General features: G+C 52.7%; 1 protein-coding gene across 1 annotated transcript in view; it reads right to left on the reverse strand.

Moving 5' to 3' along the window:
• Positions 1-17,107, reverse strand: part of CRY2 (cryptochrome circadian regulator 2) — an 83,988-nt gene that overhangs the window by 52,930 nt on the left and 13,951 nt on the right. The window contains exon 2 of the mRNA XM_068261714.1: positions 14,828-14,936. Within this exon, the coding sequence (XP_068117815.1) occupies positions 14,828-14,936 (109 nt within the window). The remainder of the gene's footprint in view (positions 1-14,827; positions 14,937-17,107) is intronic.

Raw genomic sequence — 17,107 nt, forward strand, 5'->3', positions numbered from 1 at the left:
GGTGCAGCTCTGGCCTAACACTGCTACTGCCTATAGATCGCCCCCTAGTGGCTGCAGCTCTGGCCTAACACTGCTACTACCTATAGAGCGCCCCCTAGTGGCTGCAGCTCTGGCCTACCACTGCTACTGCCTATAAAGCACCCCCTAGTGGCTGCAGCTCTGGCCTACCACTGCTACTGCCTATAGAGCACCCCCTAGTGGCTGTAGCTCTGGCCTACCACTGCTACTGCATATAGAGTGCTCCCCCTAGTGGCTGCAGCTCTGGCCTAACACTGCTACTGCCTATAGAGTGCTCCCCCTAGTGGCTGCAGCTCTGGCCTAACACTGCTACTGCCTATAGAGCGCCCCCTAGTGGCTGCAGCTCTGGCCTAACACTGCTACTGCCTATAGAGCGTTCCCTTAGTGGCTGCAGCTCTGGCCTAACACTGCTACTGCCTATAGAGCACACCTAGTGGCTGCAGCTCTGGCCTAACACTGCTACTGCCTATAGAGCCCCCCCTAGTGGCTGCAGCTTTGGCCTAACACTGCTACTGCCTATAGAGTGCCCCCTAGTGGCTGCAGCGCTGGCCCAACACTGCTACTGCCTATAGAGTGCCCCCTAGTGGCTGCAGCTCTGGCCTAACACTACTGCCTATAGAGTGCCCTCTAGTGGCTGCAGCTCTGGCCTAACACTGCTACTGCTTGTAGAGCACCCCCTAGTGGCTGCAGCTCTGGCCTAACACTGCTATTGCCTTTAGAAAGTCCCCTAGTGGCTGCAGCTCTGGCCTAACACTGCTACTGCCTATAGAGTGCCCCCTAGTGGCTGCAGCGCTGGCCCAACACTGCTACTGCCTATAGAGTGCCCCCTAGTGGCTGCAGCTCTGGCCTAACACTACTGCCTATAGAGTGCCCCCTAGTGGCTGCAGCTCTGGCCTAACACTGCTACTGCTTGTAGAGCACCCCTTAGTGGCTGCAGCTCTGGCCTAACACTACTGCCTATAGAGTGCCCTCTAGTGGCTGCAGCTCTGGCCTAACACTGCTACTGCTTGTAGAGCGCCCCCTAGTGGCTGCAGCTCTGGCCTAACACTGCTACTGCCTATAGAGCGCCCCCTAGTGGCTGCAGCTCCGGCCTAACACTGCTACTGCCTACAGGGCGCCCCCTAGTGGCTGCAGCTCTGGCCTAACACTGCTACTGCCTATAGAGCGCTCCCCTAGTGGCTACAGCTGTGGCCTAACACTGCTACTGCCTATAGAGCACCCCCTAGTGGCTGCAGCTCCGGCCTAACACTGCTACTGCCTACAGAGCGCCCCCTAGTGGCTGCAGCTCCGGCCTAACACTGCTACTGCCTATAGAGCGACCCCCTAGTGGCTGCAGCTCTGGCCTAACACTGCTACTGCCTACAGGGCGCCCCCTAGTGGCTGCAGCTCTGGCCTAACACTGCTACTGCCTATAGAGCGCTCCCCTAGTGGCTGCAGCTGTGGCCTAACACTGCTACTGTCTATAGAGCACCCCCTAGTGGCTGCAGCTCCGGCCTAACACTGCTACTGCCTATAGAGCACCCCCTAGTGGCTGCAGCTCTGGCCTAACACTGCTACTGCCTATAGAGCACACCTAGTGGCTGCAGCTCTGGCCTAACACTGCTACTGCCTATAGAGCCCCCCCTAGTGGCTGCAGCTTTGGCCTAACACTGCTACTGCCTATAGAGTGCCCCCTAGTGGCTGCAGCGCTGGCCCAACACTGCTACTGCCTATAGAGTGCCCCCTAGTGGCTGCAGCTCTGGCCTAACACTACTGCCTATAGAGTGCCCTCTAGTGGCTGCAGCTCTGGCCTAACACTGCTACTGCTTGTAGAGCACCCCCTAGTGGCTGCAGCTCTGGCCTAACACTGCTATTGCCTTTAGAAAGTCCCCTAGTGGCTGCAGCTCTGGCCTAACACTGCTACTGCCTATAGAGTGCCCCCTAGTGGCTGCAGCGCTGGCCCAACACTGCTACTGCCTATAGAGTGCCCCTAGTGGCTGCAGCTCTGGCCTAACACTACTGCCTATAGAGTGCCCTCTAGTGGCTGCAGCTCTGGCCTAACACTGCTACTGCTTGTAGAGCACCCCCTAGTGGCTGCAGCTCTGGCCTAACACTACTGCCTATAGAGTGCCCTCTAGTGGCTGCAGCTCTGGCCTAACACTGCTACTGCTTGTAGAGCACCCCCTAGTGGCTGCAGCTCTGGCCTAACACTGCTACTGCCTATAGAGCGCCCCATAGTGGCTGCAGCTCTGGCCTAACACTGCTACTGCCTATAGAGCGCCCCCTAGTGGCTGCAGCTCCGGCCTAACACTGCTACTGCCTACAGGGCGCCCCCTAGTGGCTGCAGCTCTGGCCTAACACTGCTACTGCCTATAGAGCACCCCCTAGTGGCTGCAGCTCCGGCCTAACACTGCTACTGCCTACAGAGCGCCCCCTAGTGGCTGCAGCTCCGGCCTAACACTGCTACTACCTACAGAGCTCCCCTAGTGGCTGCAGCTCTGGCCTAACACTGCTACTGGCTATAGAGCGCCCCCTAGTGGCTGCAGCTCTGGCCTATCATTGCTACTGCCTATAGAGCGCCCCCTAGTGGCTGCAGCTCTGGCCTAACACTGCTACTGCCTATAGAGCTCCCCTAGTGGCTGCAGCTCTGGCCTAACACTGCTACTGGCTATAGAGCGCCCCCTAGTGGCTGCAGCTCTGGCCTATCATTGCTACTGCCTATAGAGCGCCCCCTAGTGGCTGCAGCTCTGGCCTATCATTGCTACTGCCTATAGAGCGCCCCCTAGTGGCTGCAGCTTTGGCGCTTTGAGTCCGCCAGAACAAAAAGGCGATATAAATATTCTGTGTCTAGTTGTCCTTTTATTATTGTATAAAGTTGTAGTTGCATTGATTAGTCTGGCGTGACATTGATCGCAGCTTTCCCCAGCTAGCCGCACTGTATATCCTGTCCTTCCGTTCACCATGTAAACCAGCTCTGTGTACACGGCCTCATATCCCCCATATACCTCAGCGAGTGTGCGGAGGGGCTACCCTCACCAGACCGCGACCGTGCGGGAAGCCTCGATAGAGAGAGGAGGAAGGGCAATCAGAGGCTCCCTGTGTACACGGCCTCCTATCCCCCATATACTCCAGCGAGTGTGCGGAGGGGCCACCCTCACCAGACCGTGCGGGAAGCCTCGATAGAGGGAGGAGGCGGGGCAATCAGAGGCTCCCTGTGTACATGGCCTTCTATCCCTCATATACTCCAGCGAGTGTGCGGAGGGGCCACCCTCACCAGACCGCGACCGTGCGGGAAGCCTCGATAGAGAGAGGAGGAAGGGCAATCAGAGGCTCCCTGTGTACACGGCCTCCTATCCCCATATACTCCAGCGAGTGTGCGGAGGCGTCACTCTCACCAGACTGCGACCATGTGGGAAGCCTCGATAGAGAGAGGAGGCGGGGCAGTCAGAGGCTCCCTGTGTACACGGCCTCATATCCCCATATACTCCAGCGAGTGTGCGGAGGGGCTACCCTCACCAGACCGCGACCGTGTGGGAAGCCTCGATAGAGAAGGAGGCGGGGCAATCAGAGGCTCCCTGTGTACACGGCCTCCTATCCTCCATATACTCCAGCGAGTGTGCGGAGGGGCTACCCTCACCAGACCGCGACCGTGCGGGGAGCCTCAATAGAGAGAGGAGGCGGGGCAATCAGAGGCTCCCTGTGTATACGGCCTCCTATCCCCCATATACTCCAGCGAGTGTGCGGAGACGTCACGGTCGGTTGCGGGGCCGCAGACGCGTCCTAGAACCACCCATGAAGAAAATGCGATAGCAATCGATTCTCTGCATCGATTACGATTCAGATCAATAGAATCTGGATTGGTTGTGTAGGGGCTACCTGTAGCAACCTGAAGTTTCCCTTTCTCCCAGGTGTCACGGAACAGCCGGGAGGAACGTAGGCGAATCTGGAAGATTCGCCGTCGGTTTCTCCGATTTCTTGGTCAGATCTGCTGGTCATTGCAGCGAGCAGAACTGACATTCCTGGTTTTTCTTTTTCTTTTTTTTTAATAAAGACAGTCCTTTCCCTCCTTCCACCAAAAGGCACAAGCCTGCTTTAGCTGTCCCCGGCATCAAGCTGTGCAGATGGCCCATCCATCAGATATAGTTGATAAGCAGGATGGCAGAAACAATTTAGTTGGGAAGAAGTCAGACATTCTGGCTCCCTCCCAGCAGGGGAGCTGACACGTATCTTGCGGCCGCAAGCTTTAAAAGAAACGTCACCTAGGAATGACCTGCTGTAAATCCCAGATGTATATCATATTCCATAAACTGCTATATGTGTCATATTTTCTGTGTTGCCAGGCTGGCAGACCCTCCAAACTAACAGAGCATGTTTGGCCCTGTCTGGCGCTGATTCTGAGGAAGTTTCAGAACATTCTGAGGTAAAGACTGCCAGTTAGGCAGTTCGAAAGTGCCCTGATGATACCACAGGGGTCCCACCCCTCATGTTTGGTATCAGACTGCTGGGTAAATCGAGACAGAACTGAAAATGTTAGTAAATCTGCCCTGACCTGTACGGTTCTGTGAGATAGAGCCCATATATGGTTAGATATGATTTCTGGTCCCCAGGACAAGGGGAGGACTCATCTCATCTTCTAAGGGGGTGTGTGGCTCCCGCCCTCACTCCCTCCTACTGGATCAGGGGCATAAGAATGGCAGAGGAGCCAAACTCAGTGTCCTCCACCCTGAAACATCATCTTGATCACATCTGTGCCAGCTTGAGGATATGCTGGCATCCACCTGGTCTGAACTCTGAACTTTGATCTGAAACAAATGATTTAACCAAGGACTTTAATACTCTTCCCACAAAAGGACATCTTTCCATGAAACTAAGTATTTTTTCTCCCTTTCTTTTATTATTCATACTGGCTATTACCGTTTCAATAATTGTTGATTTTAATAATTGTCTGTATATATATTATCCGTGAATAAAAGACTTTATCAAAGTAATTCACTGTTCCGCTACCCTGCTTCTCAGCCGCACAAACTGAACCAGACTTCTGAAGAGACGCTACTGTTATTAGCCGGACAGAATAGAGTGTGTTTAACTGTTTTTATTTGCAGGTCGAGAAATAACTAGTTAGTGAGTTCCTCTGTCTCAGAAAACAGAGGTGGTGGCAGTTATACCCTAAAATAGTGTGTAAAGCTGTAATTACCATACCTCACAGGCTCCCTTCTGGTCGGGCTGCTGCCCAAGTTCCGTCGATTTCTGTGCACCGAGTGCGACCACAGCTTGCATGATTGGTGTGCTGAAACCGATTGGAAGGCAATTTGCGGCCTGACCACTAGGGCTCCTGTGACAGTCACCTTCACCAGACCGCGACCGTACGGGAAGCCTTGATAGAGAGAGGAGGCGGGGCAATCAGAGGCTCCCTGTGTACATGGCCGCCTATCCCCCATATACTCCAGCGAGTGCGCAGAGGCTTCACCCTCACCAGACCATATACTCCAGCGAGTGTGTGGAGGGGTCACCCTCACCAGACCGCGACCGTGTGGGAAGTCTTGATAGAGAGAGGAGGCAGGGCAATCAGAGGCTCCCTGTGTACAAGGCCTCATATCCCCATATACTCCAGCGAGTGTGCGGAGGGGGGGGGGGGTCACCTTCACCAGACCGCGACCATGCGGGAAGCCTCAATAGAGAGAGGAAGCGGGGCAGTCAGAGGCTCCCTGTGTACACTGCCTCATATCCCCCATATACTCCAGCGAGTGTGCGGAGGGGCCACCCTCACCAGACCGCGACCGTGTGGGAAGCCTCAGAGAGAGGAGGCGGGGCAGAGGCTCCCTGTGTACACAGCCTCATATCCCCCATATACTCCAGCGAGTGTGCGGAGGGGGCACCCTCACCAGACCGCGACTGTGCGGAAAGCCTCGATAGAGAGAGGAGGCGGAGCAGTCAGAGGCTCTCTGTGTCACTGAGATATCAGCAATCCACAGACAGATCACTGAGACCTCACAGTTTGCCTTCAGTGAAGCAATCGCTGGCCGCTCCATACACATCGCTGAACGCTACTGGGCCACAGCTGGAAATGCGAATATGTCTGGCCACTCCCCCTCTCCACACTGCGAAACATGCCAGGCCAGGGTTACAGGAAAGCTAAGGTGCAAAGTCCAGGAGAGGAATGACTGAGGAAATCTCTGGACTGCTGACATCGGATGACAACCAACAAAACTAAGCCCGAAAAATCAGTTTTTACAAAAACCATCCTCTTTGCTTCTGGATGGGAACGTAGCCTTTCTTGGGGGACAATGCATTTATCATACCATTTCAGGAAATCTATACAAACTGTATCCTTTCACTACCTCCTGGGCGCCTACAGTCCCCCCACCTGGGCAGCTACAGTCCCCTCCCCGGCGCCTACACCCCCCCCCCCCCCCCTTCCCGGCGCCTACAGTCCCCCTCCTCGGCGCACCTACCATCCCCCTCCTCGGCGCACCTACCGTCCCCCTCCTCGGCGCACCTACCGTCCCCCCTCCTCGGCGCACCTACAGTCCCCCTCCCCGGCGCACCTACAGTCCCCCTCCCCGGCGCACCTACAGTCCCCCTCCCCGGCGCACCTACAGTCCCCCTCCTCGGCGCACCTACAGTCCCCCTCCTCGGCGCACCTACAGTCCCCCTCCTCGGCGCACCTACAGTCCCCCTCCTCGGCGCACCTACAGTCCCCCTCCTCGGCGCACCTACAGTCCCCCTCCTCGGCGCACCTACAGTCCCCTCCTCGGCACCTACAGTCTTACAGTTGATTTTATAGACCGCCAGACACGAGCAGTGAGAGAGATATGGAGGCCGCCATATTTATTTCCTTTGTAAACAATACAAATTGCCTGGCAGATCTGTTTATTTTCTGACATCAGTAGTAATCACAACCCTGTAACAAGCATGCAGTTAAGAAAAGGAAGCAGAACCTAGCTGCACCCGAGTCCAAACTCAATGAGCCAAATAGTAATACACAAAATAATATAAAAATATAAATTCATTTATTGATATACATTTAAAACATGTCTATAAAACATACAAGTGAGGTCTGAGTATCTGGGCAGCTGAGGGGAAAGAACAAATGTTATGACATATGACTGCTTAACATAAGCCATCAGCATATGAATCACCACTAATTCAACCAGCATAAACCGTGGAGGAAAAAGGAGAGTCCTTGATGACCTTATGAAGAAGCAAAATGGTGTGCAACTATCTTATAGTTCCTGTCTGCAAGCAGGCAACCACAAGTACAAAACATGGAGATTTTTCAAAAAAGTGTAGAGATGCAAAGGATAATCTTTGATTAGATGACAGTTCCTGTCTTCCAGCAGGCAACTGCAAGTCCACAGAATGTAAAAAGATCAAAGATGCAGCTTGATATAATACTGGCCTTCAAAGTTCTTATTCACAAGCTGAACATAGTGAGCATGTAGGTGACCAAAACACGGCATGTAGAAATGAAGTCAGATAATCTGAAGTTAGCATTCCAGGTTCCTGTCCATAAGCAGGCAACCATAATACAGATGTGAGTTCAAAAGGATTGTATTTGTGTACACCGTTCAGGTGTAATGGACACCATCAATAACAAACTGGCTTGTCGTTCCTGTCCAGAAGCAGGCAACTGTACAATAGTGATGGTAGACGGCAGTAGCAAGATAATGATACAACAATATCCACGTAGTGCTTCACAACATATATGGCAGAATCTCCTTGCATCATGAAAGAATAGTTGCATCCATAGGATCAAAATAGTCAGTAGGGCTCAATATGAGTAAGAGATATGCAGTCCCAATATGAGGCAAAACCTAGGCCTCAATGTGCATTGAAAGATATGCTTACGTTTCCTCTCTTAGGTAATGAATGTCCTCCATGAGATAGATGTAGAGCGGAGTGGTGACCAGTAATTGGCAGTAGCAAACCAACCTCTCAGCTGCCCAGACCTTGTCTACCGGTTTCGCCGAATTGTTCGGCTCATCAGGACACAGACCCTCAGGTAGGTATGCCAGAAGCTGTCTCCATGCGCCTTAAATGGCGTCTACGCCGAGGCCCAACCCGCGGGTTGGGCCTCGGCGTAGACGCCATTTAAGGCGCATGGAGACAGCTTCTGGCATACCTACCTGAGGGTCTGTGTCCTGATGAGCCGAACAATTCGGCGAAACCGGTAGACAAGGTCTGGGCAGCTGAGAGGTTGGTTTGCTACTGCCAATTACTGGTCACCACTCCGCTCTACATCTATCTCATGGAGGACATTCATTACCTAAGAGAGGAAACGTAAGCATATCTTTCAATGCACATTGAGGCCTAGGTTTTGCCTCATATTGGGACTGCATATCTCTTACTCATATTGAGCCCTACTGACTATTTTGATCCTATGGATGCAACTATTCTTTCATGATGCAAGGAGATTCTGCCATATATGTTGTGAAGCACTACGTGGATATTGTTGTATCATTATCTTGCTACTGCCGTCTACCATCACTATTGTACAGTTGCCTGCTTCTGGACAGGAACGACAAGCCAGTTTGTTATTGATGGTGTCCATTACACCTGAACGGTGTACACAAATACAATCCTTTTGAACTCACATCTGTATTATGGTTGCCTGCTTATGGACAGGAACCTGGAATGCTAACTTCAGATTATCTGACTTCATTTCTACATGCCGTGTTTTGGTCACCTACATGCTCACTATGTTCAGCTTGTGAATAAGAACTTTGAAGGCCAGTATTATATCAAGCTGCATCTTTGATCTTTTTACATTCTGTGGACTTGCAGTTGCCTGCTGGAAGACAGGAACTGTCATCTAATCAAAGATTATCCTTTGCATCTCTACACTTTTTTGAAAAATCTCCATGTTTTGTACTTGTGGTTGCCTGCTTGCAGACAGGAACTATAAGATAGTTGCACACCATTTTGCTTCTTCATAAGGTCATCAAGGACTCTCCTTTTTCCTCCACGGTTTATGCTGGTTGAATTAGTGGTGATTCATATGCTGATGGCTTATGTTAAGCAGTCATATGTCATAACATTTGTTCTTTCCCCTCAGCTGCCCAGATACTCAGACCTCACTTGTATGTTTTTATAGACATGTTTTAAATGTATATCAATAAATGAATTTATATTTTTATATTATTTTGTGTATTACTATTTGGCTCATTGAGTTTGGACTCAGGTGCAGCTAGGTTCTGCTTCCTTTTCCTACTAATTTTAACCCAAGTCACTCTGAGCCATATTTTGAATGTATGTTTGTGCAGTTGGGAGTGGATTGGTGTTGGATGAATCGTTTATACAATTTCCAAGCATGCAGTTAATCCAGGCAGAGCATCTGATCTGCATGCTTGTTCAAAATGCTAAAAGTATTAGAGGCAGAGGATCAGCAGGACAGCCAGGCAATCAGCATTGCTTAAAAGGAAATAAACATGGCACGGATTCTGCCGAGAATCAAACATATGTATGGCGGGCCCTGGTGCGCCGGCGAGAAATCGGGATGCCAATCATCTCGTTCTCAACGTGGCCTCTCAGATGATTGTTGTCCTCTTTATGTATTGCGCGCCCACTTACTTGGTGCTCCTCCCACCTCCATAGCAGCAGGAAGCATTGCTTGCCTGCAGGCTAGTGAAGCGTCTATATGGAACATAGCCAGACACTGGTGTCGGCTGTGGGATGGAGTCCCGATCACTGCGGGTGACAGTAACAGAGTGTGTGGCGATTGCATCGGTTTATTCCTGGGTGTGACGGGTCTATACTCCGCCTGCGCAGCGGTTGTCTGGGTGACAGTAAGAGTGCGCAGCGGTTGTCTGGGTGACAGCAAGAGTGCGCAGCGGTTGTCTGGGTGACAGCAAGAGTGCGCAGCGGTTGTCTGGGTGACAGCAAGAGTGCGCAGCGGTTGTCTGGGTGACAGCAAGAGTGCGCAGCGGTTGTCTGGGTGACAGCAAGAGTGCGCAGCGGTTGTCTGGGTGACAGCAAGAGTGCGCAGCGGTTGTCTGGGTGACAGCAAGAGTGCGCAGCGGTTGTCTGGGTGACAGCAAGAGTGCGCAGCGGTTGTCTGGGTGACAGCAAGAGTGCGCAGCGGTTGTCTGGGTGACAGCAAGAGTGCGCAGCGGTTGTCTGGGTGACAGCAAGAGTGCGCAGCGGTTGTCTGGGTGACAGCAAGAGTGCGCAGCGGTTGTCTGGGTGACAGCAAGAGTGCGCAGCGGTTGTCTGGGTGACAGCAAGAGTGCGCAGCGGTTGTCTGGGTGACAGCAAGAGTGCGCAGCGGTTGTCTGGGTGACAGCAAGAGTGCGCAGCGGTTGTCTGGGTGACAGCAAGAGTGCGCAGCGGTTGTCTGGGTGACAGCAAGAGTGCGCAGCGGTTGTCTGGGTGACAGCAAGAGTGCGCAGCGGTTGTCTGGGTGACAGCAAGAGTGCGCAGCGGTTGTCTGGGTGACAGCAAGAGTGCGCAGCGGTTGTCTGGGTGACAGCAAGAGTGCGCAGCGGTTGTCTGGGTGACAGCAAGAGTGCGCAGCGGTTGTCTGGGTGACAGTAAGGTTTTGCGATCACCTATGTATATATTTACATTACTTTCCATATACACTGCATTACACCTCAGTGATGGAGGAATTCAGATAGATCATTAGTATGCACAGCTGGATCCCTTACTCCTGTTATCGTTATTTCCTAACGGACCTTTGATATAAAATAGCAGCGGAGAGCGCAGACTAATGACGCCTTCCCCCCGGCCAGCACAGAGGGGAGATCAGAGACCCACATTCATATTCCCGACACGTTTGCACGCGGCTGCGAGGGAATGCGAGGCGGCGTTGGCGGTTTCTATATATAGCATCTGAAATTGGCCATGATAGGCTGGTGAAGACCGGCGCGGGAGACATCGTCTAATATATTCCCTGCAGGATTCACACGGAGAGCTTGAAAGGAAGCGTTCGGAGAAAGCGAGAAAGGCGAATCTAATAGGAAAAACTTCCCGAAGCGCAACAAAGTAATAAATCGCAGATTACGTCAATGGAGGTCAACATGCAAGAATAGCTCAAGATCCAAGCTGGCGAGAGGAGATAATTACTTCTGTTACCACACTTAGAAGCGTGCTAAATACCTGCGCTCGCCCCCACATCGATTGGCAGACTCGAGAAAAGTTACTTTATGCCTCTGGGTAAAACATGAGGTGTCAGAACTAGCAATAACTAACTACGTGTACAAAATTCCTGGAAGACCACGTGATGATGAGGTCATTGGTGAGGAGTGTCTGAAAGGCTAGCCACACCTCTATTCAAAACACAGGAAGAATCACGTGATCATGAACATCCAATCAAATGTATGAATCAGTCACATGATCAATCACATGCTCCTGAAGGTGAATTCCTCCGCCATACCTCCTCTAGTGGTAGATTATGGCTGCCTTTGTCCCAGTTAAAGGTGCCCGTGAACGGTGCGATGTTTAGCAAATGCTCATATTTTTAATAACATTCCGATGAAAAGAAAATACGGCATTTACCGTATTTTTCGGACTATAAGACGCACTTTTTCTCCCCCAAAAATGTGGGTGAAAAGTCAGTGCGTCTTATAGTCCGAAGGTGTCCTGTGGAGGCTGCCGTCCTTTGTCTCTGATGTGCCCCTTTGTCTCCTTTCCCCCCTCCAACTGTCTTCGATGTCCTCCTTCACCAACCCAGGGGCTCTAATGTGCCTTTGTCATCCTCATCTCCCTCCCCATCTCTGATGTCCCGTGTTTCCAGATGTCCTCCCCCACCCCGTGTATCGGATGTGCCCCCTGTGGCTTAATGTGCTGCCTCTGTCCCCCTGCAAGGGAAATAATTACCATCAGCGTGAACGATGTTGAGTGCGGACGAGCAGGGATTCGGTCCTCCTTGGCTCCAGCTTCAAAGTGCTTCATTCAGGTTGCAGAAGCCATGCGGCCAATCAGGAGAGGCGCTGCACGGACAACATCCAATCACTGCACACGATTGGCTCAATGACAGAGCCTTGTCCCGCCCGCGGGACCATCGCATCCTGATAGAACAGCGGCAGCAGTGATTGGATGTTGTCCGTGCAGCGCCTCTCCTGATTGGCCGCATGGCGTCTGCAACCTGAAGGAAGTACTTTGTAGCTGGAGCCGCGAATGAACGAGAATCGAATCCCTGCTCGTCCGCACTGAGGATCTTCCACATCGTTCTTGCTGATGGTAACTATCTCATCTTTAGGGGGACAGTGGCAGCACATTAAGCCACGGGGCACATCAGAGATGGGACCGGGATAAGGAGGACATCAGAGACATGGGGAAGGGAGGAAAGGAGGAAACCAGGACATCAGAGGGCGGAGGGGGGAAAGGATAACAGGCACATCAGAGACATGGGTAAGGGAGGAAAGTTGGACACCGGGACATCAGAGATCGGGACAGGATGACACGGGGTACATCAGAGACACAAGGGAGAAGGGAAAGAGGGATAACAGAGCCACTGGGGGAAAAGTGGACACCAGGGGACATCAGAGACAAGGGGAAGGGAGAAAGCAGCAGAACACAGGAGCCTGTCAGGGATGGGGAGAAGGAAAAGGACACCAGGGGACATCAGAGATCGGGGGGAGTACACCAGGGGACATGGGGTAGGGGGATGACACCAGGGAAGATGGGGGGGGGGGGTGACAGAGACACAGGGGAGAGAAAAGGAGGACACCGGGGACATCAAAGATGGGGGTGGGGGGTGGGGGGAGGAGAACACCGGGGGAAAAAAAGAGATACAAGGGAACAGAAAAGACATGGGAACAGAGGAGAGAGAGGAGGACAAATGGAGAGAGGAGGACACAGGATGGTCAAAGAAGGACTCAAGAGGGAAATAATTGGGGGGGAGGATTGAGGGGAGAAGATCCACAAGACGCCCCTGCACCATGGATGCACCAGGGAGAGAGATATATATATATATATATATATATATATTATTATTTTTTTTCCCTGGCTTTTGTCCTCTATACCTAGGTGCGTCTTATGGTCCGAAAAATACTGTAATCAAATCCACAGCATTAAAGAATCCAACTTCAGATGGCATCTCGTGAGGGGCTAGCCCCCCGAAGGGAGATGAATATGGAGGCTGCCATACTGATTTCCTTTTAAACAATACGGATTGCCTGGCTGTCCTGCTGAACCTCTGACTAATACCTTTAGCCATAGCCCCTGAACAAGCATACAGCAGACCATGCAGCAGATCAGACCTCTGACTGAAGTGTGACAAGATTAGCTGCATGCTTGTTCCAGGTGTGTGATTCAGATACTACTGCAGCCAGAGAGACCAGCAGGACTGCCAGGCAACTGTTATTGTTTAAAAATATGGCAGCCTTCCTGTCCCTCTCACTTCGGGTTCCCTTTAAAGAGACTCTGAAGCGAGAATAATTCTCGCTTCAGAGCTCATAGTTAGCTGCTAAACCGCCGCTATCGCGCCGCTAAACGGGGGTCCCTTCACCCCCAAACCCACCCCCGCAAGACTTGGTCGCAAAGTTGGTCGTGAAATGAGGCAGGGCTAATGGCTGCAGCCCTGCCTCCAGTCGCGTCTATCAGCGGCGCATCGCCGCCTCTCCCCCGCCCCTCTCAGTGAAGGAAGACAGAGGGGCGGGGAGAGGCAGAGGTACGCGTCTGATAGACGCGTGGGAGGCAGGGCTGCGGCGGTTAGCCCTGCCTCAATGCGGAAGAGATTCCGCTCTGTACGGGGTGGGTCTGGGGGGTGAAGGGACCCCCGGTAAGCCGCGGGATAGCGGAGGTTTAGCAGGGGCACACATGCCCCTGCTATCTATGAGGTCTGAAGCGAGATTTATTCCCGCTTCAGACTCTCTTTAAGTGTCACCTTCCCAGCTCAGCAGCCCTTAAATGTTTTGGCTGCAATGTCCCTGTAGCAGCTGAGCTGTAGGCATAGTCATGTGACCACAGCACACAGAGCTACTGCAGGACCTGCTCATACAATGGATTCACATATATTCAGTCCTTTTCACCTGTATAGTACAGTTGTTGGTAAATGACTCATCTGTGGCCTGATCATACACACAATTCATAACAGCGCTGGTGAAATCTGGAGAAACACAACGCACCCATTGTTCTCCTAGTTTGTAAATTCTTATTTTGAAGCCAAAACGCCTTACTTGCATTTTCCTTGTGCTGTGGTCATGTGACTATACCTACAGAGCGTGACTCCCGTACTAGCACATGGTGCAGTCCTCTCCCAGCATGCATCTGAGGCAGTAACCTTCTGTAGGCATAGTCATGTGACCACAGCACACAGTTCTCTCCCAGCATGCATCTGAGGCAGTAACTGTACTAGCACATGGCGCAGTCCTCTCCCAGCATGCATCTGAGGCAGTAACCTTCTGTAGGCATAGTCATGTGACCACAGCACACAGTTCTCTCCCAGCATGCATCTGAGGCAGTAACTGTACTAGCACATGGCGCAGACCTCTCCCAGCATGCATCTGAGGCAGTAACCTTCTGTAGGCATCAGGGCTGTGGAGTCGGAGTCAAGGAGTCGGAGCAATTTTGAGGAACCCGGAGTCGTTGATTTCATAAACTGAGGTGTCGGAGTCGGCTGATTTTTGTACAAAATCCACATTCCTGTTAAGTATTAGACTAAGGAGTCGGAGTCAAGGAGTCGGAGCCATTCTGGGTACCTGGAGTCGGAGTGGTGATTTCATAAACTGAGGAGTCAGAGTCAGAGTTGGAGTCAGAAGATTTTTGTACCGACTCCACAGCCCTGGTAGGCATAGTCATGTGACCGCAGCACTTTCAGCCTATTGAAATCAATATGCTGCTTCTGAATAGGTTTGTGTGAAAGAATTCTGAAGCACCGCAGACTCACCTTAAAGAGACGGGGAAAGACGTCTGCCGGCTGTCCTCGTACCACAAATAACCGAGAGCCCAATTTCCGCAGACTGGAATCCAGATCTTCCAGCGATTGTAAGAGGAACCTGCGAGAGAGACAGCAGTCACTACATTATCACGGCATGTTGGATTATTATGGCTCTGTACAATTACCAAGCTGACATCATTGCATTCCAGCGGATCTGGACGATTGGTTAGCTATCAGGGACAACAAGGGATAATTTGCATATTCAGCAGTGATGCATTGTGGGAGACATATGCTCACTCCAACCTCATTAATCGCAAATGCCTTCTGTTTTAAGAAGGCAAACTTTTGTGTTGTGTAACATTGTTTTTCAGTCTCTTTCAGTCTCCCTTACACACTCCTAGAAGTTCTGGTTCACCATGAGCTGCTGGGTACTGTGTACCGCTTACATACGCTCAACGAGGAGCCTGGGATAATTCACTCCAATATGTCTGCATGCACAATGATGGCTTTCCCACGGCGCCACTGCCTCCACAAACCGGCAGCCACTCCCTCCGCAAACCGGCAGCTACTCCCACCGCAAACCAGCAACCACTAACTCCGCAAACCAGCAGCTACTCCCTCCGCAAACCAGCAGCCACTAACTCCGCAAACCCGGCAGTCACCCACCCCACTAACCGGCAGCAACTCCCTCCGCAAACCGGCAGCCCCCCTCCGCAAATCGGGAGCCACTTACCCCCTCCGTTAACCGGCAGCCACCCACCCCCTCCGCTAACCGGCAGCCACTCCCTCCACAGACCCGGCAGCTACTCCCACCGCAAACCAGCAGCCACTAACTCCGCAAACCGGCAGCTACTCCCTCCGCAAACCAGCAGCCACTAACTCCGCAAACCGGCAGCTACTCCCTCCGCAAACCAGCAGCCACTAACTCCGCAAACCCGGCAGTCACCCACCCCACTAACCGGCAGCAACTCCCTCCGCAAATCGGCAGCCCCCCCTCCGCAAATCGGGAGCCACCCACCCCCTCCGCTAACCGGCAGCCACACCCCTTCCTCAAAACGTGAACCGTCCTCTCCGCAAACCGGCAGTGACCCCCTCTGCAAAGCAACAGCCGCAAACCGGCAGCCACTCCCTCTGCAAACCGGCAGCCACCCACCCCCTCCACTAACTGGCAGCAACTTCCTCCGCAAACCGGAAGCCCCCCACCGGCAGCCACCCCCCCCCCTCCGCAAACCAGCAGCTGCCCTCTTCCGCAAACCGGCAGCCACTCCCTCCGCAAAACGTGAGCCGCCCCCTCCGCAAACCAGCAGCTTCAAACCGGCAGCCACTCCCTCCGCAAACCAGCAGCCGCCCCCCTCCGCAAAACGTGAGCCGCCCCCCTCCGCAAACCAGCAGCTTCATACCGGCAGCCCCCCTCCGCAAACTTCCTAAGCCGAAACCTACCTAATGTTATCGTAAGACTTCTAAGGCTACCCATACACTATTCAACCATGGCACTGATCATCTCAAGATCGACATCACGACCGATATTACAGGTTGATCGTGGAAAAAACCCACCTATCCTGATCATGGGATGTCGGCCACGGATAATGGGGGCGTTCCACACCACTGTGTTGCAAGGCACAAGATCACTGAATCGGGTGACAGAGCTATGATGCTTTCCCCATATTACAGCGAGCTACGGCGATCTGATCTGCAAGAATGTCACATTGGGCATACATATAGCAGTGTATGGGCTGCGGAACAGTTCAGGCTTGTTTGGGATTTCGCTTCCGGCCCTCTGAGGGACAAATTTCCTCACTTCCACTCTGACCTTGGAATGGGCAGATCTGTTCTCTGAAAAGCATCAATCCATCCACAATCAGGGCCGGGGCTACCACAGGGGCAAAGGGGGCAATCGCCCCAGGGCCTGTAGGGGCCCCCAAGGGGTATCCACCATCTTAACTGTTGCTCCCTGGGGCCCCTGCAGAGTCTTTGGCAGAGTAGCGTTTCACCTGTGATGGAGGGCAGGTGAGACATTGGCAAAGACTCTGCAGGGGCCCCGGGGAGCCCAGTTACGTTGGGAGGTGATTGGGGAGGGTCAGCAGCCAGCTCAGGGGCCCAGGAGGGAACTTTGGCTGCAACAAAAGGCCCTTAATGTCGCTTTTTGGTGGGTGGTGTCTGTTGGGGGCTCCCAGGCCGCACTGTTACTAGAACCGGCCCCACCCACAATAAATATTCTGTATTGGATGGGAGCTGCAGATGTGAGCCAATCACAGCATTCCCCGACTGCCCCCATAAAGGGCAAGGAAG

Source organism: Hyperolius riggenbachi, chromosome 11 (assembly GCF_040937935.1).
Source record: "Hyperolius riggenbachi isolate aHypRig1 chromosome 11, aHypRig1.pri, whole genome shotgun sequence".
NCBI classification, from domain to species: domain Eukaryota; kingdom Metazoa; phylum Chordata; class Amphibia; order Anura; family Hyperoliidae; genus Hyperolius; species Hyperolius riggenbachi.